This window comes from Bos javanicus, chromosome X (genome assembly GCF_032452875.1).
Source record: "Bos javanicus breed banteng chromosome X, ARS-OSU_banteng_1.0, whole genome shotgun sequence".
NCBI lineage: Eukaryota > Metazoa > Chordata > Mammalia > Artiodactyla > Bovidae > Bos > Bos javanicus.
Window position 1 is genome coordinate 46,689,729 of NC_083897.1, and position 27,214 is coordinate 46,716,942.

The 27,214-nt window shown below is 37.0% G+C and overlaps 1 protein-coding gene across 3 annotated transcripts in view; it reads left to right on the forward strand.

Annotated features, from left to right (window-relative positions):
* DIAPH2 (diaphanous related formin 2) overlaps window positions 1-27,214 on the forward strand; it is a 941,635-nt gene that overhangs the window by 76,911 nt on the left and 837,510 nt on the right. For 2 of the 3 annotated variants that reach the window (XM_061409121.1, XM_061409123.1), the window contains 2 exons: window positions 9,107-9,211; window positions 15,604-15,624. In XM_061409121.1, the coding sequence (XP_061265105.1) occupies window positions 9,107-9,211; window positions 15,604-15,624 (126 nt within the window). The remainder of the gene's footprint in view (window positions 1-9,106; window positions 9,212-15,603; window positions 15,625-27,214) is intronic. The other variant, XM_061409122.1, reaches the window with a different exon arrangement.

Here is a 27,214-nt window from a genome sequence, read left to right on the forward strand (position 1 = left end):
CTGTGTAGGAAATACAACAATCTAGTATTTTCTTGTTGCCCTGTACTTGAGTTATTGGTACTATCTTATTATCCTCAATATGTTGTCTTTGCAGGAATCTTTTAAAGGTACTTTTCTATTTTGTTGTTGTTTTGAGGACTGACTTAGCTAAAACTAGGTCAAATAGCCTGTAAGTTCACTTAACCAAGTACTTGTTACTGCAAATACATTGTAGTACACTGACAGTGAGAAAAACATGGGTTATGAATACCCCACTTTTCCCTTGAGATAATTCCTATACCATTTGGAGCTATGGATCCAGTGAGGGATTCAGTATTATTCTCACATTAAATATTAAAGTTTATTTTCTTGTATTTTGATTAAACATCAATATTTCACAAGCCACAGTTGATGCTTTAAGTAATATTTGAACTCTGGAAACCACTGGTTGAAGGTTGAACTCAGGATTAAGGATTATGGGAGAGTGAATTTGTGTTTCCTAATAGCTAGATAGACATTCTAAATTTACCTTCTTGATGGTGAAGAGGTATATGTAGATGTTCATAGCTTCCCTGATGGCTCAGAGGTTAAAGCGTCTGCCTGCAATGTGGGAGACCTGGGTTTGATCCCTGGGTCGGGAAGATCCCCTGGAGAAGGAAATGGCAACCCACTCCAGTATTCTTGCCTGGAGAATCCCATGCGCGGTGGAGCCTGGTGGGCTACAGTCCATGGGGTCGCAAAGAGTCGGACACGATTGAGCGACTTCACTTTCACTTTCTGTAGTTAATTTCCTCCAATAAGACCTGAAACCAGAAATAGCTGAAGACTTTTTCTGCAGTACTCAGTTCAGTTCAGTTCAGTTCAGTCGCTCAGTCATGTCCGACTCATTGTGACCGCATAAATAGCAGCACGCCAGGCCTCCCTGTTCATCACCAACTCCTGGAGTTCACTCAAACTCATGTCCATCAAGTCGGTGATGCCATCCAGCCATCTCATCCTCTGTTGTCTCCTTCTCCTCCTGCCCCCAATCCCTCCCAGGATCAGAGTCTTTTCCAATGAGTCAACTTTTCACATGAGGTGGCCAAAGTACTGGAGTTTCAGCTTTAGCATCATTCCTTCCAAAGAACGTTGATCTCCTTCAGAATGGACTGGTTGGATCTCCTTGAAGTCCAAGGGACTCTCAAGAGTCTTCTCCAGTACCACAGTTCAAAAGCATCAATTCTTCGGCACTCAGCTTTCTTCACAGTTCAATTTTCACATCCATACATTCATTTAATTTCATCCCCTCCCCCCACCGCCCGCCCAGCCCCTGGCTTTTGGCTCTATACTTCCTTTAACTGTGTTTTCCATACAGACTTCTATATGTTATGTAGCTACAGTCTATAAAAGTAAACTTAACTGTATCATTTGAAGACATGAGGTGGTTAATTAATACCAGGTACAATTGGCCAATTAGCTACTTATGTGGAATATCCCTGATGCTGTTATTGGGATTTTAAAAAGAAATGTTCTATCCTTTCTAGTTGACAGAAGTTAGAGGAATTATATGTAGAACATATCTTTATATGAACATTTCTTTAGAAAAGAACAAAGAAATAAAATTGCTGAATAACATAGGGAGCTTGACTTGGTGTTCTGTGGCATCCTAGAAGGGTGGGATGAGGTGGGAAATGGTAGGGAGGTTCAAGAGTGAGGGAACATATATATACCTATGACTGATTCATGTTTATGTATGACAGAAACCAATACAACATTGTAAAGCAATTATCCTCCAATAAAAAATAAATAAATTCCATGTTGCTATGTGACAGAAAACAAGAAAATTCTGTAATTATCCTTTGATTCAAAAATAAATTTTAAAAAATTTAAAAAAAACCTTAATATCTTATTTTAACAACAAACATTACCAAATAAGCGGCTGGATAAATGAATAAAAAATAAAGAAATAAATGTTGTAAAAATCCATTAATTTATAATCTTAAAATAATCAAAGATATCTATAATTGCTGTTCATGCTAGGGTATTTTTTGGTAGTAGGGTATCATTGGCTTATTCTCTTCAGGGGTACAGATCCCTTTAAAATAGAAGTTAAAGAATACTTGAGTGACTTCCCTGGTGGTCCAGTGGTTAAGACTCCACACTCCCAGTGCAAAGGACCTGGGTTTGATCCCTGATCAGAGAACTAGATCCTGCATGCCACAACTAAGAGCCCACACACAGCAACAAAGATCACGTGTCCTACAGTTAAAACCTGGCATACATAGCCAAATAAATTAAAAAAAATTTTTTTGAATACTTACTATTGAGAAGCAGAAGGAAGAGGGCAAGCATTTGATGGTGAAGTCAAGTTCAGATTTAAAAACAGCAAGTAGAAAATCCAGTCTTAAACTGGGATCAATACATGTTGCAGAAACAGAAATAGTTACTTTATACAAAGTACACAGATATTTATAGCAACTTTATAGAAAGAAGGAGCTAGTATTCTTATAGGGAAGGAAGAGATGTAAAAACATATATGATTGACATTTACCTCTCATAAAGCAAGTGAGAAAAACAATGGAAGTTTAGGAAAGTAGAAAATGATGCTAGAAGATGAGAAAGTTAAGAAAAGTATATTGTCACCTATTTAAAGATTTATGGGAGGTGAGAGGGAGAAGGAGAGAATGAGAATGAATGGGAGTACAAATGAATAGGCAGCTGGTTCAACTTTTAACCTTCTTGTTTGACTCTATTCTTATATGGTTTCTCAGTAATAGTTGTAAGAATACAATGTTTATTTGCTGAAGGAATGAAGGAGGTTGTCTGTAATGGGAAAATTGCATCATAGCTTAACTGGTAGGAGAATAATTGATTTAGTGTTTATAAATATGGCTTGATGCTGCTGCTGCTGCTGCTAAGTCGCTTCAGTCGTGTCTGACTCTGTGCGACCCCATAGACGGCAGCCCACCAGGCTCCCCGTCCCTGGGGTTCTCCAGGCAAGAACACTGGAGTGGGTTGCCATTTCCTTCTCCAGTGGCTTGATGATAATACAGTACAAATATTATAAGTGGTCAGTTACTTCATCTTTTTTTTAAATTGCAAAATAATACAGTTCTTCTCGTATTGTGGAAGTATCCAACTAAATTTTCAATACAGTAAAAGCTTGCTTTAGTGTTCTGTATACTATAAGAACTCAGTCTGTTTAACATTACTGTATATAATATAGATAACCAACAAAGACCTACTGTATAGTACAGGGAAATATACTCAATATCTTGTAATAAAGTATAATGGAAAAGAATCTGAAAATGTGTGTGTGTGTGTGTGTGTATATATATTTATTTATTTATAAAACTGAATCACTTTACTGTATACCTGAAACTAATACAACATTATAAATCAACTATATTTCAATAAAAATTTTAAAAACTCAGTGTGTTTAGTAGTAGTTTCATATTCAGTTACATTGTTCAGAATTAGTATTGAATTGTGAATATTGCTCTATTTAGTTTTATGATTCTATTACAAAGCTGGAGTTAATGATTTGGAAGTATTAGCTGCCTAATTAGTAGTATGCTGCTGCTTTGTGTAAGAATAAGATAAGTCATTATGGTTTCCTCTGTTTGTGTGAATGGTACCTATTCCCAATCAACCTATGCAGCAGATTTATAGGTATAAAAATGTTTGTGGCCGTAAAGCAAATTAAAGTATTTGGAGAAAAATTCCTAAATATCACATTGGTTCAGAAAATATTTATTAAATTCTTGGTGCATTCCAGGATTGCATACTCTTTGCTTGGCAATACAAAGATTAAAAAAAGAACCTAGTTTTGGCCCTCAGTTTATAGTTTAAGCTAGATGGGTTTATTATTGAGTGTCATTTTAAGTGCTATAGTATAGGAAATTAATATGGAAGAATAGCATGAAGATGGGAGAAGGCAATGGCACCCCACTCCAGTACTCTTGCCTGGAAACTCCCATGGACGGAGGAGCCTGGTAGGCTGTAGTCCATGAAGTCGCTAAGAGTCGGACACAACTGAGCGACTTCACTTTCACTTTTCACTTTCATGCGTTGGAGAAGGAAATGGCAACCCACTCCAGTGTTCTTGCCTGGAGAATCCTAGGGACGGGGTAGCCTGGTGGGCTGATCTATGGGGTCACACAGAGTTGGACACGACTGAAGCGACTTAGCAGCAGCAGCAGCATGAAGATGGTCACTTCTAAACGAGGTGCTTTGAGGGAAATCTGAAGAATTAGCAGAAGTATATGAGTTCGCCTGACATGGATTTGGGTAGGGTGGGAGGAGATGGGGGTTAACAGAGGGAGAGGGTGGTGAAGTCGACAGCATTCTAGGCAGAGAGAATAACATCATGAACAAAGTAATGGAAATTTGTAAGAGCATAGCGTGTGTAGAAAAATGATGAATAATCTTGTGTTATTCAAACACAAGGGGTAAGATGAACAGTGGTAATGAAAGAAATGAGACTAGGGAAGTAATAATAACATGAACATGAATAATAACACAAACATTCTTTGATGGCTAGCTAATATACACCAGGCTTGGGTGCATGATCGCACTTAATCTTGACATTCCTCCGAGGTCTATATTCTCCATATTCTCATTATTATCCTGCCTGCCTCCATGATTCTACTCTTGATAGCATGATCTTTGCCCTGTGTCATTAAAAATTGAATTGGAGGTATATGGTAACACAGAATGTATATCTTTGGCTGATTCATGTTGAGGTTTGACAGAAAACAACAAAATTCTGTAAAACAATTATCCGTCAATTAAAAAAAAAAAGTAACTGGAAGGCTAGCAGATTCTCTATGTAGAGATTGCCAGTGGTGGCATTACCACACTCTAAGGCCTGACTGTGGAGTGTACAAGTACAGACACTCAATCTTGTCAGTGTTTCAGAGTTGATACTACTTGGGGATACAGATTCATGCTATTTGCAGGAGACTATAATTTAACCAGAATGTTATGAGATGGTAGAGACATGGCTAGCATATATGAGCAGTATTTAGAGGTTTCAATGGAAACAAACAAAATATGATTTAGCAGAATGATGTACTTGCCAATAAAGTCATAAAATCAGAGGCTGAATTGAGAAGTATAGTATTTCAAGGTGAAGGACATGGAAATCCTTTCCTTCCTTGGATTTATCAAACCACAGGGTATTTGAGAGAGATGCTGAACCATGTCACATTAAGATAAATTGAAACTGGTAGGTATACTTTAGCCTCAAGTAGAGAGTATTGTCTTCATGTAATATTTACAGGTTCCTTTTGTTTATTTATTCTGTCCAATCTACCATCCCTCTTAGTTTGGACTCTTATTATTATTACTTGAGTTACTTCAATAGCCCAGATTATTAAACATAATTTATTCTGATTAATTTAGATAGAATATTTATACACACACACACAAACACACATAAAGAGATATGAACCAGAAGGGTTGCAAAACAGGCTCCAGGTAATCTAAGTATAGGCATAACTTCCAGAATCACACAGCCAAAACATAATCTGATGAAGGAGCTGTTGCTATCCCAGAACCACTTTGTCAAATTGTTGTGATGAAAAAGATGTGTCCGCTGCCATCAATCCATGTCGCCTCTGTTGCCACCCATGCTAACAAAACATGGGTGAATCTATACCCCATATGCATCTATTTGATGGATGACAACTAAGCCACCTTACTGTATTGTTATAAGGGATAGCTGCTGCTGCTGCTGCTAAGTCGTTTCAGTTGTGTCCGACTCTGTGCAACCCCATAGATGGCAGACCACCAGGCTCCCCCGTCCCTGGGATTCGGGTGGGTTGCCATTTCCTTCTCCAATGCATGAAAGCGAAAAGTGAAAGTGAAAGTGAAAATGAAGTCGCTCAGAGACTGATAAATGTGGTTTTCATGGATTCTTCATTGGTGGGGCTGATACTGGGTGGGTGTTTAAAATTATAGCGGGCATGTTCAAGTGCTATTGGGTAGCCAACCATGACAGAAGTCTACTGTGGTCTGGTAGCTAATCTCTTGGCCTTCACTCAGGTTTTTCTCCTCCTTCAAGACCCAAATCCTGATGAAGACTTCTCTTTTGTCTTTCCCATCTGTCCTCTGTGTTCCTAAGACATCCTGTACATGCCTCTGTTATACTGATATGTTTACATATTACTCTTCCCTACTACATGTACTCAGTCACTCAGTCAGTCATGTCCGACTCTGGGCGACCCCATGGACTATAGCCTGCCAGGCTCCTCTGTCCATGGCAATTTTCCAGGCAAGAATACTGGAGTGGGTCGCCATTTCCTTCTCCATCTCTACTATATTATGAATTGTTTATTTTTATTAATTTAACAGAGTCAAATTAATTAATTTGAGTCAAAATTTAGAAAGTAGAGAAGAAAAAATAATGATATGATCTTGCCACCTTCACATGATGTTAGTATTTTGTTGTACATATTTCAGATCCAGTCCTCCAAAGTAAAACTTGGTAAAAGTTAAACTACCCTGTAATGGGAAGGACTGCATGTGGAGGTAGTGAGTTCCCTGTTAGTTGAAGTCGACACAGAACATAGATGAATATCTGTGGACTTTATAAAGTGCTAACCAGCCTCATTCCTGTGATTCTCACTTTGATTCAACAATGCTAGATCTAGCCTTTGAGAGAGAAAGAGAGCCTGGCTTCAAGTAAATCATTAACAAGTAAGATATACAAATGAGAAATGAAATAAGATAGGAAAAGTAGAGGTAGAGACAGTGATAGAGATAATTGGGAAGGGGGGTCTGGTATATATACATGAAATTTATAGATATTGATTGTGAATTAATCATTGTAGGAGTCACTGCAGTGACTGCAGTGGGTGCAACTATATATCATGAGATACTGGTGTCATTGAAGTTACTATTCAATACATAGATGCGGTTTGATTACTTTTTATGGATCCTTTGTTTTCCCCCCACATTCTCATACGTTATTTTTTTAAATTATTTTAGTATTTTTCTTTGTCCATTCATTTAGTTGATTAAAAACTAGTAATGTTTAGAATTACCAAGCAAGTAAAGGGATAAAAATACTGATTTCTTTTTCTTGTTTTAAAAAGTCAAGATACCATTCAGAAGCCATAAAATTCATCCTCTTAAAGTATACAGTTCAGTGTTGTTTTTTTTTTTCTTCATGTATTCAAAGAGTCATGCAACCATCACAACATTCACTCTTAGAACATTTTTATCACCCACAAATGAAACACCATACCTGTTGGCAGTCACACCCCAGCTCTCCCATCCCCTCTTGCCCTGCCCCTGACAACCACTAATTGACAAATCTCTATAGGTTTGCCTGTTCTGGATATTTAATATAAATGGAATCATGTAATGTATGGCCTTTTGTGATCTACTTCCTTCATTTACAGAGAAGGCAATGGCACCCCACTCCAGTACTCTTGCCTGGAAAATCCCATGGATGGAGGAGCCTGGTAGGCTGTAGTCCATGGGGTCGCTAAGAGTCTGACATGACTGAGTGACTTCCCTTTCCCTTTTCCTTTCCCTTTCCTTCATTTAGCATAATGTGATTTCAAGTTTCATCCATGCAGTATAGAATGTATCAGTACTTCATTCGTCTTTGTGGCTGAATAATAGTCCATTGTATGGACATATGACATTTTTTACTCCATTCACCGTTTGATAGACATTTGAATTGTTTCCACTGTAATGTTTCTTCTGTGAACATTCAAGTACAAGTTTTTGTGTGGATATATGTTTTCATTGTCTTGGGTATAAGCTGAGTCATGTGGTAACTCTACGTATAACTTTTTGAGGAACTACTAGACTGTTTTCCAAAGTGGCTGTATTATCTCATATTCTTACCATCAGTGTGTAAGGGTTCCAGTTTCTCCACATCCTCACCAACAATTGTTATTATCTTTTCTGCCATAGCCTTTATTACTGTGGGAGTGAAGCGGTGTCTCACTGTGGTTTTGATTTGCGTTTCCTTGGTGAATAGTGATGTTGACACTCATGTGCTTATTGGCCATTTGTATGGCTTCTTTAGAGAAATGTCTGTTCAAATCCTTTGTCCACTTGTAGTTGGGTTATTTGTCTATTGTTGATTTGTAAGGCTTCTTTTTATACTTTGGATACAAGCCCCATATCAGATGTATGACTTGTAAACATTTTCTCACACCTTGTATGTTGTCTTTTCATTTGATGTTGATTTTGGAGGTGTAGTCCTTTCCAATTTGGTTTTATGACCCTTCAAGTGTGTCTTAATATGTTTCAGGGGTTAACATGAGTTTCAAAATGAATAAAAAATGATTTATCTAGTGAAAATGTTATGTCTGTGTATCACAATATAAAGGAACATTTCCAACCAAATCAAAGCTTATTGAACCTCAAAATTATGTGCTGTTGTAACTGAATATTTTTCTTTCCAGTTAGTGGTCTTTTTTATCCCAATGCAGGTAACTGTGTTTCTGATGTTTTCCCCCAATTCAGCAACTTCTCATGAATCTTTCTTCAGTGACATATTGTAGATATATATTTCCTGTAATTTACAAATTATGTTTGTTCTTCTAGATAATAATTATCCTAAGGGAACATATGCCAAGTAGTAAAGTGTTTATTTGTTTATTTTTGCTATCGGGTAAAAAAATAACTTTGCTAAGGTTGTATGATGTATATCTATGCTATAAACTGCCAGTTTATCCTGTGGAATAGTTAAAATTCTTTTTCTTATTTCTACTCATTGAGTAGGTAGCAATATGAACCATAAATATATGGTAAAATTTATATGACATTAGGGTATATAGAGTGAAAAATAATAATGAAGGAGCCAAAAAATGATGGTTGTTGATAGTCAGAGCGTGACTTACTATTTTAATACAGAGAACATTAATTTTTCTTTTTCTTTTTTAAGTTTATTTTGTTGAAGTATAGTTGATTTACAATGTTGTATTAATTTGTACTGTACAGCACAGTGATTCAGTCATACATATATATTCTTTGTCATATCCTTTTATATTATAGTTTATTATAGGATATTGAATATAATTCCTTTTGATATATGGTAGAACTTTGTTCCTTAATATTTATTAATCACCTTTGAAACTCATAAGCAGAAATTTGCTAATACAATAAATATTCTTTTTAACAGGAGGACATGAACCTTAATGAAGAGCGAAAAGCTCCTTTACGAAACAAAGATTTTACCACCAAGCGTGAGATGGTCGTCCAGTATATTTCTGCTACTGCCAAATCTGTAAGTAGTGAGACGCTTCCAGCATCCATATAATGAGCTTAGCATTATCTGCTTAAAAGAAACAAACTTCAGATCTCTAAGTTCTTGCCTCAGTGTACTTATATAGACTTCATAAAAGAAGTGTATATATGTACTTTAATACATTTTATATATATTTCAAAACTGTTCTTAAAGAGATTTCTATTTTTATAAACAAAACAGACTAAGAATAGTTGGCTCTGAGTTAATCCGGTTAAATTTTGGAGCTGAGGTTTTGTGCACTTACTAACAAATAGCAATTTGTAGTTATTCCACTTAATATACAGTTTGTTATAGGAACACTTCAGATATTGAGGAAGGACAAACATAGCCTAGTCACAAGATTTAACTAAGTTTACATTAAAGTTATACGTCTGGTATTTGCTTACTTGAAATTTATAGCAATTTTTTAAATAAGCAGTTTGTTTTTATTTTTTGTGATGCTACCTATGTAAACTACCTCGTAATAGTTCTTGTACAGCTTAATTTAACATAAAGGAAGGTGTTTAATAGGAACTTTAATGAAATTTGAGTCTCAAAAAATTAAAATTAGTATTCATTGAAAAGGCTTGTCTGCAGCAGGAAAAACTTCGTGTTTTAGTGGAATATATTGCTTTGTTTATTTCCTAAAGTGCTTCCAAAACGAGTCTGGAAATTTGATTTATTTTTGTAAGAAAAGAATATTTTTTGAAATAGTGGACTGTATCTTTTACATTTCTGTAAAGAAGAAGCTTTTCACAGAGTTCATAAAATCACTATGAATGTGTACATATATAACATACATATGTTGTATGTATATATATACACACACAAAAACACACAGTGATTTTATGTTTATGTGACGTGTATATTACACACATACATTTATATTTAAGGCATACATATTTTAAATTTAAAAAGTTGACCAGTGAATAAAATAGTTCTTCATCGGCAAAATATATTCTAAAATTATTTGCCTATCCTATTAATGCTGTTTCAGTACAGTAATTGCAGTGACAATTACTGATGCATTTTGTCTGAATTCTACAATTGTATTGATTCCATATTGTACTTTAAGTAAGCTAAATCTGAATGCTGAACTATTTAAACATAATGCATTGTAGCTCTGCCATAGCAGAACAACAGCATGTTTTTTAATTTGCTTCTGGTGTCCAAGGGCAGAAATGTGTTTCAAGTGATAAGTGAAATTTGCCTTGAGCCTCATTTTCAATAGAATTAGGTGAGGCATAGGGTTTTACTTTGAAATTCTGATGAATCTCTTCTCATTTTTGCACTCAAGTTATTGTTCACAGTACAATGCTTTAGGAAATGCTGGGTGTACATTCAGTGTTATTTTTCAAATACCTAAAGGCAAATACACTAGTAAATCTATATAGTTATATCTGAGTGCAAAGTACAGATAATTATATATAAATAATTAGGTGCTGATTTTAATGGCAAGATTTTGTTAGTGTCTCTGGCTCATTTGTTGTTTTTGTTTGTGTAACTGTAACTGAATATAATGAAAATTGTATGAAGCTCTTACTTCTTAACCTTTTGATTTTGACTCAGTCTCTATGTAGAACTTGTTTTCATTTATCTTTGTATTGTTTCCTCTTTAACTGACTGAGAAAAAGCACACTGATTTATATACTCATTTTCAGATTAAAATGCTAAACTTGGGGTAAACGTTGGCTGAGCTGTCTTGAATTGATTTATTTGAAAAATGGAAATTTCTCAAAAGACATGGAAACTCTATACTAAAGGCATTAGTTTCAAAATTGATACAAATAACTATTTAGTATATGATCCTTATTTGTTTCCTTTAGCACACATAGGATCACTTGACATGCCTATAGAACTTTAATTAGTGCTCTAAGGTTATATGTTTTATTTGCTTGTATTTTTCATGGACTAAATATGATGAAAGAAAGCCTATTGACAAGCATGTTTTAAAGCTTTCTCACTTTGGAGAGACAATTGTTAGTACTGTGTTCTGTGGTGAAAACAAAGAAAATTACATATCTTATTTCCTTTTGAAGGTGAGAGGGATGCCATTTAGTGACAAACCATCCTCTCATCTTTTGTGATCTCTTCGTGATCATGACAATAAAATTTGCATGAATTATAATGTCACCTATGACCATTTATGTGTAACTAAGGTTTCCATCCTGCTGGCTTTTATTAGGCTTTAAGGATACTTTGCATGTCATACTCTTTTATGCTTATTTTTTCATTATATTGACACACTGATTAAAAATGCTTCCACATTTAAAGTAGATATGATTGTAACCACTGCTTTATGAAAATGTTTTGCAAATAGTCAAAACTTTTATCTTGAAGTAAAAGCAAATTTAAGGACTAGAGTACCTGGTAGAAAAATATTTTATCATAAGTCATACGTAAAAGGTGAAAATTACAGTTAAATTTAAACATAAATTGTACATTTCCCCCTTTAACACCTGCTTTCGTCATTTTACATGGAATTGAAAAACAAAATATGTACTCAATAAGCAATATCCGTCATTCTCCTGGGTTTGTGGGAAGGACAGTAAAGCAAGATGAAACAAATACATGGGTTTAGACACAAAACCTGTTTCTAAAGCAAAGGGGAGTCTTTTGTTGTGTAACTGATCATGCCAAAATTAGCCTGGGATAAGAGAATATAAAGGAAATTAAAAGATAATGATGAAAACTATTGCTTAGTTTTTTCCTCTTCAAATTCCATAATAAAAAATGTATGAATGCAAAGGAAAAAGTACCTTGAGTAACTCTGTCAGTGATGAATGGACTTAGTAAGAGAGTGGAAAAGAGTCTCTTCTCTGTTGGAACTGGACTCTTACTTTCTGTAACAAGTGTGGTTATGGTGTTGATCTTGTTGTTTAGTTGCTAAGTCACTTCTGACTCTTTGCAACTCCATGGACTGTAGCCCTGCAGGCGCCTCTGTCCCCGGTATTTCCCACGCCAAGAATACTGGAGTGGTTTGACATTTCCTTCTCCAGGAGATCTTCCCAACCCATGGATCAAACCCGGGTCTCCTGCATTGCAGGCAGATTCTTTACCATCTAAGCCACCAGGGAGGCCCAGGTACATGTAGATAATTTGGCCACAGATAGTCTGGAAGAGTCTTTGTTTTCACAGCACCAACATAAGTTTTCAGAAGTGCAAAACCAAGCTTTGTTAATATTGCAACGTGCACTCACTGGGCTGTTCAGTGTGACAGCTGCCGGCCTCCCCGCCCTCCTTACTACCTGCCCAACTCACTACCGAACATCAGCGGCTTCATGTCACCCAGCCTGTTCCTGTTCTCTTCACCTTCACCCTGGCTTCACTCCAAACCCACGCCTCTTCAAAGCTTTGTGCTTCTCTGCCCCCAAACAGTCGCTGAGCAGCTGCACTCTCAGCGTCCCTGCCTTTTCCCTGTGTGGTTCCCATGGGCTTCCTCCTTGTCAGACTCCAGTCCCCAAAACCTACATTCCTCAAGGCAGCAATGTGACACAATCATGTTTGCACCCCAACATGCCTGCCACATTGTCGGCAGCTGTCATGGTATATGGCACACAGTGTCAGTGGATTTTAAATAAAATGAAAACCACAAGTTAAAAAAAAATTGCAACATTGTCATACTAATTCATAATCCTGAGAGGCAGAAGACATCAGTGATTTAGAGGGAATCTTGCATGTTATATTTTAACAGTATATATAGATGTTTATGTGGGTATTCCCTTGTGGTTCAGATAGTAAACAATCTGCCTGCCAAGCAGGAGATGCAGGTTCGATCCCTGGGTTAGGAAATCCCCTGGAGAAGGAAATCACTCCAATATTCTTGTCTTGAGAATCCCATGGACAGAGGAGCCTGGTGGGCTACAGTCCATGGGGTCAAAAAGTCAGACATGGATGAGCGACTGAGCACGCACGCATAGACGTTTAAGAGGAAAAAATTAGTCACTGAAATCCGAACATTAGTTTGCCAGATGTCAGTGTCCTTATGAGAATATTAAGAAACTAATTTATTTCTAACTTAAATCACAGTCTTTGAGGTTGAGATTTAAAAATATGTAAAGTTAGTTTTTTGAAGATATATTGAAAGGTAGCATTGATTAAAAAAAACTCTCAGTAGCAAATAATTTAAAATAGTGATACCAAATACATCGCTAAATATTTTCAGATTGGCCCATATCATAAGCAGGCTTCCCTGGCAGCTCAGACAGTAAAGAATCCATCTGCAATGTGGGAGACCTGAGTTCTATCCCTGGGTTGGGAAGATTCCCTGGAGGAGAGCATGGCAACCATTCCAGTATTCTTGCCTAGAGAATCCCCATGACAAAGAAGCCTGGTGGGCTACAGTCCATGGGGTTGCAAAGAGTCAGACACAACTGAGTGACTAAGCACAAACACATATATCATAAGCAGTTAAGAGTTGCAGTATATCTTTTTGTTTGTGTGTATACATGTGTTGGCTTCCCAGGTGGCACTAGTGGTAAAGAACCTACTGCCAATGCAGGAGACATAAGAGACATGAGTTTGATCCCTGGGTCAGGAAGATCTCCTAGAGAAAGGCATTGCAACCCACTCCAGTATTCTTGCCTGGAAAATCCCACGGACAGAGGAACCTGGCAGGCTATAGTCCATAGGGTCACACAGAATCAGACACAACTGAAGTGACTTAGCACACACACATACATGTATTAATGGTTTTGCCTTTGCCACTATCAGGTAGTTTCCTTCTCAAGTCTTTGCCAGACATCACCTAGATACGGTGAAACAATTGAACCCAAAGCTGACCAGACCAGTTTCTTTTAGCTTTTCTTGGCTCATCTAATCTGTTTGCTGTATATACTTTAACTAAATGCAGTCATTTTGCAATCAGAATAGTATCAGTCAGTTCAGTTGCTCAGTCGTGTCCGACTCTTTGTGACCCCATGAATCGCAGCATGCCAGGCCTCCCTGTCCATTACCAACTCGCCGCCCCTGGCCTCGGGCGTGGGGTAGCTCCTCTCCGCCGCGCTAAGTGCACCGGTTGCAGCCGCTGCGCTAAGTGAGAATAGTATAGACCTGCTTAATTGTTAAGACAGGCTTGCAATTCTTTTTTTTTTTTTTTTTTTAATTTCATGTCTGTGATAAATAAACATGGGACAAATAAGACCTCTTTTTGGTGGGAGGAAATAATTTAGGTCAATAGTGTATCTTTGAATTCAGAAGACTGTTAACGGCACCACAGTGGCTTTTATTCAACTAAATAGTCGCTGTCTGTAGATAGTCTGTCGAATGAATATTTAAGAAAGCTGCTTTTCTATTTGGAGATTCATGGAGTCCTCTGAAGTAGTTAATTAGGAAACTATCATTTCTTTTTGTATCTTGTAGTATCCTGTTAAACTTAGGATTCTTATTGGGATTTCAGCTTTTTATTTTTAAAGTACTAGCTAATAATTAGAACATGTATTGATAATATGTGCTATCAGATTTATAGTTTTAGAATATGGATGAACTCTTTTTTTGAACATTGCTTGATATTCAAGTGTAGGAATCTGATAACAATGATTTATATTTGGATTCTGGCATAAAATTATACTTTAGGACTATGATTTTAGTTCTTGCCTTCTTAAGCACAAATTCTTAGGAATTCTCTTATCTCTTCACCATAAGAAAAACTCAATTGAGGTTGTAATTTTTGAACTATTTCCTCCTTCTGAATAAGTATATTTAAATACAAACTGCTTCTTTGTCTTCACATTATATAGAAAACTGTGTTGTTATAATAGAAATGCTAGGATGACCTAGAAAACCAGAATCATAAGCAATCTATCTTCTTTGTAATTTTCAAGTATAATATAAAACAATATTTTAAACCTTAAATTCATAACAATAAAAAATTTCCCATTTTCAACCTCAAGTTTATTTATTAACTTAAACACATGACTTTACGTACAACATTTATATTCTAAAATACCTAATTTCAAGCTTAATAGTATGCCTGTTAAAACACAGAAAGAAAAAAAAACAATATTAGAATAAAATTCAATTTTCTCATGATAATTTTTGAGAGGTTGTGGGCTGATAAAATATCTGATGCCTGATTGCACTTAATCTTGAATTACTTGATATTTATACTACAACTAGTTGAGAAGCCCATTACAGAAAACTTTAAAAAGATCCTCAAATGGTAATAATTTTATTTGGGAATCTTTATTCTGCTGACTTTATACATTTTTGGAATATGGTAGAAATCATTACTGATGTATTTAACCTCTAGATCTAAAGTATTAAAAGTACACATAGAGGTGCTATTTACTAATTTACTAAACACTTCTGTGAAAAGCTTCTGATTATTAATACTGTTGCTGTTTTTTTTTTTTTTTACACCATAACTACTCTCCGTTGACCTCTGCATGCAGATAGTTGGAAGTAAAGTTACGGTGAGTACCAAAGATGTGTTTTACCCTTAGATGTGAATTCGTGCTTTTGGAGATTGAGTGATTTTTGCTTCTAGTATTTTATGTGTTCGGTTCTTCTTTTGGTGTATATTTTACCAAAGTAGTAAGATGAATGTTAAGATCACATGATTAGAATTTAACTATGTAAGTATTTTTCCTGTGGCTTTGGGAAGTACTTTAGAACTGGAATATGATTGTATATTTTGTCTTAGAAAGTTTTACTTCTTTTTAAAATTTTTTTTTGGAACTGTGCCTGTGTCAGTCCTTATGATTCTGAGGTGTGTTTTACCTTAATTTTTCAGGATAGCAGGGAGAGACTCCTAAAAGTTTCATTTATGCTAATAGGAATTCTTACTGAAGCATCTTACTTTGACTTTAGTATCTCTGAGCACATGGTGTAATGAAAGCAGCCTATGATGTTCAGTCAGGAGGCCTGGGTGCTTATCTTTGCTGGGTGCTACTCATCAGCTTTATGACTTTGGGCAAGTCGTATAATTTATCTGAGGTTTAGTTATTAAGTAGATAAATTGAAGTGATTGGCTTGCATTATCTTTTAAGGTTCTTTTAGTTGCTGTCATCTAAGCAGGGGTCCACAACCTCCAGGCCGCAGACCAGTACTTCCTGTCAGATCAGCGATGGCATTAGATTAGCAATAAAGTACACAATAAATGCAATGTGGTTGAATATTCCTGAACTCATCCTCACCTACCCCAGTCTGTGGAAAAATAATTTTCCATGAAATTGGTCCCTGGTGTCAAAAAGGTTGGGGACTGCTGATCTAAAGGTTATATACATGAGACACTGCGTTGCAGTGCCACAATTACATGATACACTATTACATCAATACACCAAAAGTGGCCTGTATTTTAATTAAGAGCTATTTGTAATGACCTTGCCTTCATGATTAAGCAGTCTGTATTTAGAAAACAGGTCAGGAAACATTATCTTTTTTTAAAATTTCTGTTGAAGTTTAGTGGATTTACAGTGTTGTGTTAGTTTCAGATGTACAGAAAAGTAAATCACTTATTCATATACATATATCCACTGTTTTTCAGATTATTTTCTCATACAGACCATTACAGAGTATTGAGTAGAGTTTCCTGTGCTATACAACAGGTTCTTATAAGCTATCTGTTTTATATATACTAGTGTGTACATGGGCTTCCTGAGGTGGCACAGTGATAAAGAATCCACCTGCCAATGCAGGAGATGCAGGAGATGTGGGTTCAATCCCTGAGTCATGAAGATCCCCTGAAGGAAGGCACGGCAATCCACTCCAGTATTCTTGCCTGGAGAATCCCATGGACAGAGGAGTCTGGTGGGCTGCAGTCCGTGGGGTTGCAAAGAGTCAGACACAACTGAGCATGCACACTCCCATTGTAGTGTATGTATGTCAGTCCCAGTCTCCCAATTTATCCACCCCCCACCCCACCCCCTGCCCCAGGAAACATTATCTTTAACATCACCAGGTATCTAGAATAGTGAATATATTTACATTTGTTTTGCTTTTAAATATTGAAGTCCTCTTTTTGTCTTTTTGGATTTGTCAGGCGAGTGTATGCTCCTTGGTTCTGTCTCATCACAACAAAGATTTGGAGTGATGAACATTAAAGCCCTTGGTGTGTCACAGCTTTCGGGTCTTGGACAGACCATGTTATAGCTCTTAGACAAATCAGTGTTACAGCTCCGTGTTACAGCTCCATTTTATTTAGAAAATAGCAGGAAAATCCACCAAGAGAGAGAGAGAGAGAGAGAGAGAGAGAGAGATACCCTTGGGCTTCTCTTTCTATATGTTTTTTTCTCTCCCTGGGCCTGCCGTATGTAAATTGGGCTAGCCAGGAGTGTTGTTTGTTCTACCTGAGGTCCTCACTCCGGCCCTCGAACCTTCCTTTGTTCTATTTTCATGGGTTTTCCCTTCCTTATCTTTTAGCCACTGCCATTCTAGACTCCTGTTTCCCATTCTAACTACCTAACAGATTCGTGTGACATTGGGGAGAAAATGCCATCCATCTTTTGGAATGATTTCCAAAATCAGCAAATATTTCTTTAGTGCTTATTGTGTACCAAGAACTGTGCTAGGTGCGCTAATGACTGGAAAATAAGAATAAAACCTTATCATTGCAATAATATATGTTGAAATAATCAAATCTTAAATTGTGCCTGCTAATTGTGCCATAGCAATATTATGTATTAGGTAGGAGACATAAGGTGGGTTAGAGTAATTAGAGAAAAATCCATGCAAATTTCTAGACTTTCAGGATATGGTGGTTGGGATTTGATGGGGGAGGGGAAATGATGGAAAAGCTCTCAGATTGTGGAAGTAATATTCAATGCAAAAGCTTGGAAAGAGAACCAAATTGTATTTGGGAGGGGGTACGGCAGGTGGGCGAGAAGGAAGAAATGAGAAATGAGGTTGATTTTGTACAGAACAAAAAATGTATATTGGAAAGATTCAAAAATCAAGTTAAAAGAATATCTTAAAGTCCAGGTAGATTAGAAATCAGTTTGAGCAAGCAAGTGACATGAGGAAAGCAGAGTTTAAGAAAAATAAATTGGATAGTAGTAGGTAGGCTGGATCAGGCTAATGGTACTCAAAGTTGAAAGTATCAAAATGCAAATTTTGTCCCTCATGGGGTCTGGAATAAGGCCAAGAATTCTGCATTTTTATCAAGCACCACGGGACATCCTGATTAGTTAGAATAAAGAGCTCACTTTGAGAAATACTGGATTGGGATAGAGATTTGTTTAGGGGGCTACCTAGGAGACATGTGAGAGTCAAAGAGGCCCTGCATTAAACTGGAGGCTTAGGTGTAGAAGGATGGGGTTAAATAACAGAGTTTGGGGCAATAAATGAATCTAGAGCTTATTTTAATGTGGGCCAGAACCAGCCTATATTTCTGGTTGTGACAACATAAACAATCCAATGACCTGTGCCAGAAGCCACTGCAAGATTACCAATTTCTCCATAATCAGTTATCAAGTTCTGTTGATTATTTCTCCTAAATAACTCTCAGTTCTCTCCCCTAATTTCAGAGCCATCGTCTAACACTCCTGTGATTGTCATAGCCTCCTCAATGCTCTCCTAGTCTTTGCTTTCACACTCACCCATGAATGCTGTATGTGGTTACCAGAAATGCTGCTGCTACCCCCTCAAATTTTCAGATGGCTCCCTATTCTCTTTGTGATCTTTTCTGATTTCACCTCCAGCTGCACACTTACATGCACCTATCCCCTGTCTGTATGGGAACACTCGGCAGTTTGTTAACATCCTATTTAAAAAAATTTTTTTTCAAAATTTATTTATTTTTTAATTGAAGGATAATTGCTTTACAAAACTTTGTTGTTTTCTGTCAAACCTCAACATGAATCAGCCATAGGTATACATATGTCCCCTCCCTCTTGAAACTTCCTCCAATCTCCCTTCCCATTCCACCCCCTAGTTTGATACACAGCCCCTGTTTGAGTTCCCTGAGACATACAGCAAATTCCCATTGGCTATTTTACATATTAAGTTTCCATGTTACTCTATCCATACATCTCACCCTCTCCTCCCTTCTCCCCATGTCCATAGGTCTGTTCTCTATGTCTGTTTCTCCATTGCTGCTCTGCAAATAAATTATTCAGTACCATCTTTCTAGATTCCATATATATGTGTTAGTATACAATATTTGTCTTTCTCTTTCTGACTTACTTCACTCTGTGTAATAGGCTCTAGGTTCATCCACCTCATTAGAACTGACTCAAACGTGTTCCTTTTTATGGCTGAGTAATATTCCATTGTATATAGATACAACAATTTCTTTATACATTCATTGGTTGATGGGCATCTAGGTTGCTTCCATGTTTTAGCTATTGCAAATAGTGCTGCAATGAACATTGGGGTATATGTGTCTAGGAGTGGGATTGGTGGGTCATATGGTGGTTTTATTCCTAGTTTTTTAAGGAATCTCCATACCATCTTCCAAAGTGGCTATATCAATTTACATTCCTGCCAACAGTGGAAGAGCATTACTTTTTCTCCGCACCCTCTCCAGCATTTATCATTTACAGACTTTTAGATGATGGGCATTCTGAATGGTGGGAGGTGATATCTCATTGTAGTTTTGATTTGCATTTCTCTAATAATAAGTGATGTTGAGCATCTTTTCATGTGTTTGTTAGCCATCTGTATGTCTTCTTTGGAGAAATGTCTGTTTAGGTCTTTTTCACACTTTTTGATTGGATTGTTTGTTTTTCTGGTTTTGAGTTGAATGAGTTGATTGTATATTTTGGAAATTAATCCTTTGTCAGTTTCATTTGCTATTATTTTCTCTCATTCTGAGGGTTGTCTTTTCACCTTGTTTATAGTTTCCTTTGCTGTGCAAAAGCTTTTAGGTTTAATCAGGTCCCACTTGTTTACTTTTGTTTTTATTTCCATTAATCTAGGACGTGGGTCATAGAGGATCTTGCTTTGATTTATGTTGAGTGTTCTGCCTATGATTTCCTCTAAGGGGTTTATAGTTTCTTGTCTTACATTTAGGTCTTTAATCCATTCTGAGTTTGTCTTTGTGTATGGTGCTAGGAAGTATTCTACTTTCATTGTTTTACATGTAGGTGTCCAGTTTTCCCAGCACCACTTATTGAATAGGCTCTCTTTGCCCCATTGTATATCCTTTCCTCCTCTGTCAAAAATGAGGTGCCCATAGGTGCGTGGGTTTATTTCTGGACTTTCTATCTTATTCCATTGGTCTATATTTCTGTTTTTGTGCCAGTACCATACTGTTTTGATGACTGTACCTTTGTAGTATAATCTGAAGTCAGGAAGGTTGATTCCTCCAGCTTCATTCTTCTTTCTTAAGACTGCTTTGGCTATTCAGGGTCTTTTGTGTTTCCATATAAATTGTGAAAATTTTTGTTCTAGTTCTGTGAAAAATGCCATTGGTAATTTGATAGGGATCACATTGAATCTGTAGATTGCATTTGGTAGTATAGTCATTTTCACAATATTGATTCTTCCTACCCAGGAACATGGACTGTCTCTCCATCTGTTTATGTCATCTTTGGTTTCTTTCATGAGTGTCTTATAATTTTCTGTATAGTGTTGTCTTCTTAGGTAGGTTTATTCCTAGTTATTTTATTCTTTTTGTTGCACTGGTGAATGGAATTGATTCCTTAGTTTCTTTTTTTGATTTTTCACTGTTAGTATATAGGAATGCACCAGTAATTTCTGTGTATTGATTTTGTATCCTGTGACTTTGCTAAATTCCCTGATTAGCTCTAATAATTTTCTGATAGTATCTTCAGGGTTTTCTATGTATAGTATCATGTCATCTGCAAAAAGCGAGAGCTTTACTTCTTGTTTTCCAATCTGGATTACTTTTATTTCTTTTCTTCTCTGATTGCTGTATCTATGACTTCCAAAACTATGTTGAGTAATAGTGGTGAGAGTGGCCACCTTTGTCTTGTTCCTGATCTTAGGGGGAGTGTTGGCAGTTTTTTACCATTGAGAATAATGTGTCCTGTGGGCTTATCATATATGGCCTTTACTATGTTGAGCTAGGTTCCTTCTATGCACATTTTTTGAAAAGTTTTAATCATAAGTGGGTGATGAATTTTCTCAAAGGCTTTTTCTGCATCTATTGTGATGATAATATTGTTTTTATTTTTCAATTTGTTTACATGATGTATCACATTGATTGCTTTGTATATATTGAAGAATCCTTGCATCCCTGGAATAACCCCAACTTGATCATAGTGTATGAGCTTTTTAATGTGTTGTTGAATTCTGTTTGCTAGAATTTTGTTGAGGATTTTTACATCTATGTTCATCAGTAATATTGGCCTTTAGGTTTCTTTTTCTGTGTTGTCTTTGTCTGGTTTTGGCATCAGGGTGATGGTGACCTTACAGAATGAGTTTCGAAGTGTTCCTTCCTCTGCAATTTTTTTGAAAGAATTTTAGAAGGATAGTCATTAGCTCTTTTCTAAATGTTTGGTAGAATTTCCCTATGAAGCCATCTGGCCCTGGGCTTTTGTTTTTTGGGAGATTTTTGAGCACAGTTTTGATTTCAGTGCTTGTAATTGATTTGTTCATACTTTCTATTTCTTCCTGGTTCAGTCTTGGAAGAATGATCTTTACTAAGATTCTGTTCATTTTTTCCATTTTATTGCCATTTAGTTGTTCATAATAGTCTCTTGTAATTTGTTGTATTTCTGCATTGTCTGTTGTAACCTCTCCTGTTTCATTTTCTAATTTTACTGATTTGATTCTTCTCTCTTTTTTTCTTAAAAAGTGTGACTAAAGGTTTGTCAATTTTGTTTATCTTCTCAAAGAACCAGCTTTTAGTTTTATTAATCTTTACTAATTTTCTTTTCTTTTTTTCATTTATCATTTATTTCTGCTATGATCTTTATGATTTCTTCCCTTCTACTACTTTTGGGATTTTTTGGTTCTTCTTTTTCCAGTTGTTTTAGGCAGAAAGTTAGGTTGTCTGTCCAATGTTTTTTTTGTTTGTTTCTTGAGGTAGGATTGTGTTGCTATAAACTTAGCTCTTAGAACTGCTTTTGCTGTATCCCATAGATTTTGAGGAGTTGTGTCTTCATTGTCATTTATTTTCTGGGAATTTTTTGATTTCCCTTTTGATTTCTTTAGTAACCTATTCATTATTTAGAAATATATTGTTTAATCTCCATGTGTTTGTGTTTTTTACAGTGTTTTTTTTTTTTGTAATTGATATTTAGTCTCATAGCATTGTGGTCAGAAAAGATGCTTGATATGATTTTCAGTTTTCTTAAATTTACTGAGATTTGCTTTATGACCCAGGATGTAGTCTGTCCTAGAGAATGTTCCATGTATACTTGAGAAGAAAATGTATTCTTCTTCTTTTGGATGGAATGTTCTGAAGATATCAATGAGATCTGTCTCATCTAATATATCATATAAGACTTGTGTTTCCTTGTTAATTTTCTGCTTTGATGATCTGTCCACTGGTGTAAGTGGGGTGTTAAAGTCTCCTACCATTATTGTGTTACTGTCAATTTCTCCTTTTCTGTCTGTTAGTGTTTGTTTATGTATTGAGGTGCTCCTATGTTGAATGCATAGATATTTGCAGTTGTTATGTCTTCCTATTGGATTGATCCCTTGATCATTAGTACTGTCCCTCCTTATCTCTTGTAATCTTCTTCATTTTAAGGTCTGTTTTATCTGACATGAGGATTGCTACTCCAGCTTTCTTTTGCTTTCCATTTGCATGGAATATATTTTTCGATCCTCTCACTTTCTGTCTATATGTGTCTTTAGGTCTGAAGTAGATTTCTTGTAGACAGCATATATATAGGTCTTGTTTTTGTATCCATTCAGCCAGTCTGTATCTTTTGTTTGGAGCATTTAATCCATTTACATTTAAAGAAATTATTGATATGTGTGTTCCTATTGCCATTTTCTTAATTGTCTCAGTTTAGTTCAGTTCAGTTGCTCAGTTGTGTCCGACTCTTTGCGACCCCATGGACTGCAGCACCCCAGGCCTCCCTGTTCATCACCAACCACTGGAGCCTACTCAAAATGATGTCCATCTCATTGGTGATGCCATGCAACCATCTCATTCTCTGTCATCCCCTTCTCCTTCCGCCTTCAGTCTTTCCCAGCATCTGGGTCTTTTCCAATGAGTCGGTTCTTTGCCTCAGGTGGCCAAAGTATTGGAGATTCAGCTTCAGCATCAGTCATTTCAATGAATATTCAGGACTGAATTCCTTTAGGATTGACTGGTTGGATCTCCTTGCAGTCCAAGGGACTCTGAAGAGTCTTCTCCAACACCACAGTTCAAAAACATGAATTCTTCAGTGCTCAGCTTGCTTTCGGAGAAGGCAATGGCACCCCACTCCAGTACTCTTGCCTGGAAAATCCCATGGATGGAGGAGCCTGAAAGGCTGCAGTCCATGGGGTCGCTGAGGGTCGGACATGACTGAGCGACTTCACTTTCACTTTTCACTTTCATGCATTGGAGAAGGAAATGGCAACCCACTCCAGTGTTCTTGCCTGGAGAATCCCAGGGACGGGGGAGCCTGGTGGGCTGCCATCTATGGGGTCGCACAGAGTTGGACACGACTGAAGTGACTTAGCAGCAGCAGCAGCAGCAGCTTTCTTGATTGTCCAACTCTCACATCCATGCATGACTACTGGAAAAACCATAGCCTTGACTAGATCGAACTTTGTTGTAAAAGTAATGTCTCTGCTTTTTAATATGCTGTCTAGGTTGGTCATAGCTTTTCTTCCAAGGAGCAAGCATCTTTTAATTCCATGGCTGCAGTCACCATCTGCAGTGATTTTGGAGCCCCCCAAAATAAAATCTGTCACTGTTTCCATTGTTTCCCCATCTATTTGCCATGAAGTGATAGGACTGGATGCCATCATCTTTGTTTTCTGAATGTTGAGTTTTAAGCCAACTTTTTACTCTCCTCTTTCACATTCATCAAGAGGCTCATTAGTTCTTTGCTTTCTGCCATAAGGGTGGTGTCATCTGTGTATCTGAGGTTATTGATATTTCTCCCAGCGATCTTTTTCTTCTCTTTTCTCTTGTAGATCTTTTTCTTCTCTTGTATTTCCTGACTATATAAATTCCTTTAACATTTGTGGTAAAGGTGGTTTGGTTTTACTCAATTCTCTTTAACTTTTGCTTGTCTATAAAGCTTTTGAGTTCCCCACAATTTTGAATGAGATCCTTGGCAGTAGAGTAATCTTAGTTGTAGATTTTTCCCTTTCATTACTTTAAATATATCCTGCCGTTTCCTTCTGGCCTGTAGAGTTTCTGCTGAAAGATCAGCTGTTAAACATATGAGGTTTCCTTTTATGTTACTTGTTGCTTTTCCCTTGCTGATTTTAATATTCTTTCTTTGTGCTTAATCTTTGTTAGTTTGATTAGTATGTGTCTTGGCATGTTTCTCCTTTGGTTTATCTTGTATAGGACTCTTTGTGCCTCTTGAACTTGATTGACTATTTCCCTTTCCATGTTGGGGAAAATTTTAACTATAATCTTTTCAAAAATTTTCTCATACCCTTTCATTTTCTCTTCTTCTTCTGGGAACCCTATAATTCAAATGTTGGTATGTTTAATATTGTCTTAGAGGCCTCTGAGACTATGTCAGTTCTTTTCATTGTTTTTGCTTTATTCTGCTCTTCAGAAGTTATTTCCAGAATTTTATGTTCCGGTTCACTGATCTATATTTCTGCTTCAGATATTCTGCCATTGATTCCTTCTAGAGTATTTTTATTTTCAGTAATTGTGTTGTTTGTCTCTGTGAGTTCATTCTTTAATTCTTCTAGGTCTTTTTAAATTGATTCTTGCATTTTCTCCATTCTATTTTCAAGGTTTTTGATCTTCTTTGCGATTATTATTCTGAAATCATTTTCGGGTAGTTTGCCTATTTCCTCCTCATTTATTTGGACTTGTGTGTTTCTAGTTTATTCCTTCATTTGTGCAATGTTTCTCTACCTTTTCATTATTTTTTTTAACTTACTGTGTTTGAGGTCTCCTTTTCCCAGCCGTCAAGGTTGAATTCTTTCTTCCTTTTGGTTTCTTCCCTCATAAAGTTTGTCCAGTGGTTTGTGTAAGCTTCCAGTAGGGTGAGATTTGTGGTGATTTTTTTTTCCTGGGGTGAGCAGGGCTGAGTGAAGTGGCAATCCTGTCTGCTGACGATTGGGTTTGTATTTTTGACTTGTTTGTTGTTTGGATGAGGTGTCCTGCACAGGGTGCTACTGGCAGTTGTGTAATGCCAGGTCTTATATACAAGTGGTTGTCTTTGTGGGCATTCTCACTATTTGATGTTCCCTAGGATTAGGAGTTCTTTGGTAGTCTAGGGTCTTGGAGTCGGTGCTCCCATTCCAAAGGCTCAGGGCTTTATCTCTGGCCAGGAAAGGAGATTCCATAGGTGGTTTGTTATGGAATTAAATGGGATTAAAACAAATATACAACAAAAAGAAACCAAAGATGAACTCCATAAAAATGGCAGTTATAGAATCAGGCAAATAATGATTAAAATAATGGAATATACACATATGCATATATACCCATATGCAAAATCAAAACAGTCCAACAAAAATAAAGTACAGTGGATTGACCCAGGGAACAAAGGAAACCAAAAATGATATCTACCAGTTAAGAACAAAACTAAAGCACAAACTGGAAAACAAAACTAAAGCAACATACCAACTGGGAAATATATCACAATGAAAACAAAACTAACAAATACGGTGAGAAAAAGAAGGAAAAGAATAGAAATGCAGAGTTAAATAGAGGTAGATAAAGAAGATGTATTTATTAAAGGTTATCTGCAAGGAGGAAAGAACAGTAGGAAAAGCAAACAGAGGAATAAATGTAGAAAGAATAATAGGTTTAAAACATTTAAATATTAAAATTAAAAAAAAATAAATAAATAAAAAAGAAGAAGAAGAAAAAGGAAAACTCCACAGAACTGCAAAAGGCCAATGTGAAGACAGACCTTTATAACAGCAATGAAAAATGTGATTGAGAAAAGAAACTCAAAAGATCATAGTGCTAATAAAATCGACCACTACAACAGAAGAAAAAGGTTAAAAAAAAAAAAGAAAGAAAACCCCAAAAGAACCAAGTCAAAATGTAAGAATAGTAAATATTTTTCTTGAATCACTGCTGTCAGCGACCTTTCCCTCTCTGGGAGTCACAGTCCACGTTTCCTACCTAGGGTGCCCTCCAATGCTTCGCTGGTCTGTGGACCTGCTGTGTGGGCAGCTTACATTCTCATCTGGTTCTACTCCTGTGTGTTCTTGCCTCCAGTGTCCCCAGTGTCCACAGCTATCAGAACTAGTGCATTTTTTTTGGACGCTCTCCGTATCCTTTTATATATACCATAGATACAGAGTCTGCTTAGTTGATCCTGTGGATTTAATCTGCAGCTTGTACAGCTACTGGGAAGGTTTTGGCTCTTCTTCCTTAGCCAGACTGCCCCTGGGTTTCAGTTGTGGTTTTATTTCTACCTGTGCATGTGGGTCATCCACTGGGGTTTGCTCCTGAGACTGTTCTGGAGGACTTGCGTCTGCCCCAGTGAGGGGTGGGTGTGGAGGTGGTACAGCTGCTTAGGTTGCAGGGGTTTTGGCAGCACCAGGTACTCAGAGGAGTTGGAAGCTGGGGCAGCAGGAGATATAGTGCTCTACAAGGGTGTGGCAACCAATATTGGCCAATATACTCCAGTATTCTTCCCTGGAGAACCCCACTGACAGAGAAGCTTGGCAGGCCACAGTTCACAGGGTCGCATAGAGTTGGATACTAGCGAAGCATTCCCACATGTATAGACACAAGACTTAGCCTGTGGCAGCTTTGCCCCAGTGAGGGTTGAGTGTGAACGTGCTTGAGTTGGGGATAACCTGACCAAGTGTGCAGGGACACAGACTGCCTCAGCTGCAGGAGTTATGGCCCTATCAGAATCTTTTTTTGAGCCTCTGGTAACTGGCAATCAGAAGGCCTCATTGGCTAGTCTTCCTCCATAGCTCCACCGGTTCAGGCACTTAGAGGGTTCCCTTGCCTGGGGTCCTTCTCTATTGTTCAGCACATCAGGCACATAGAGA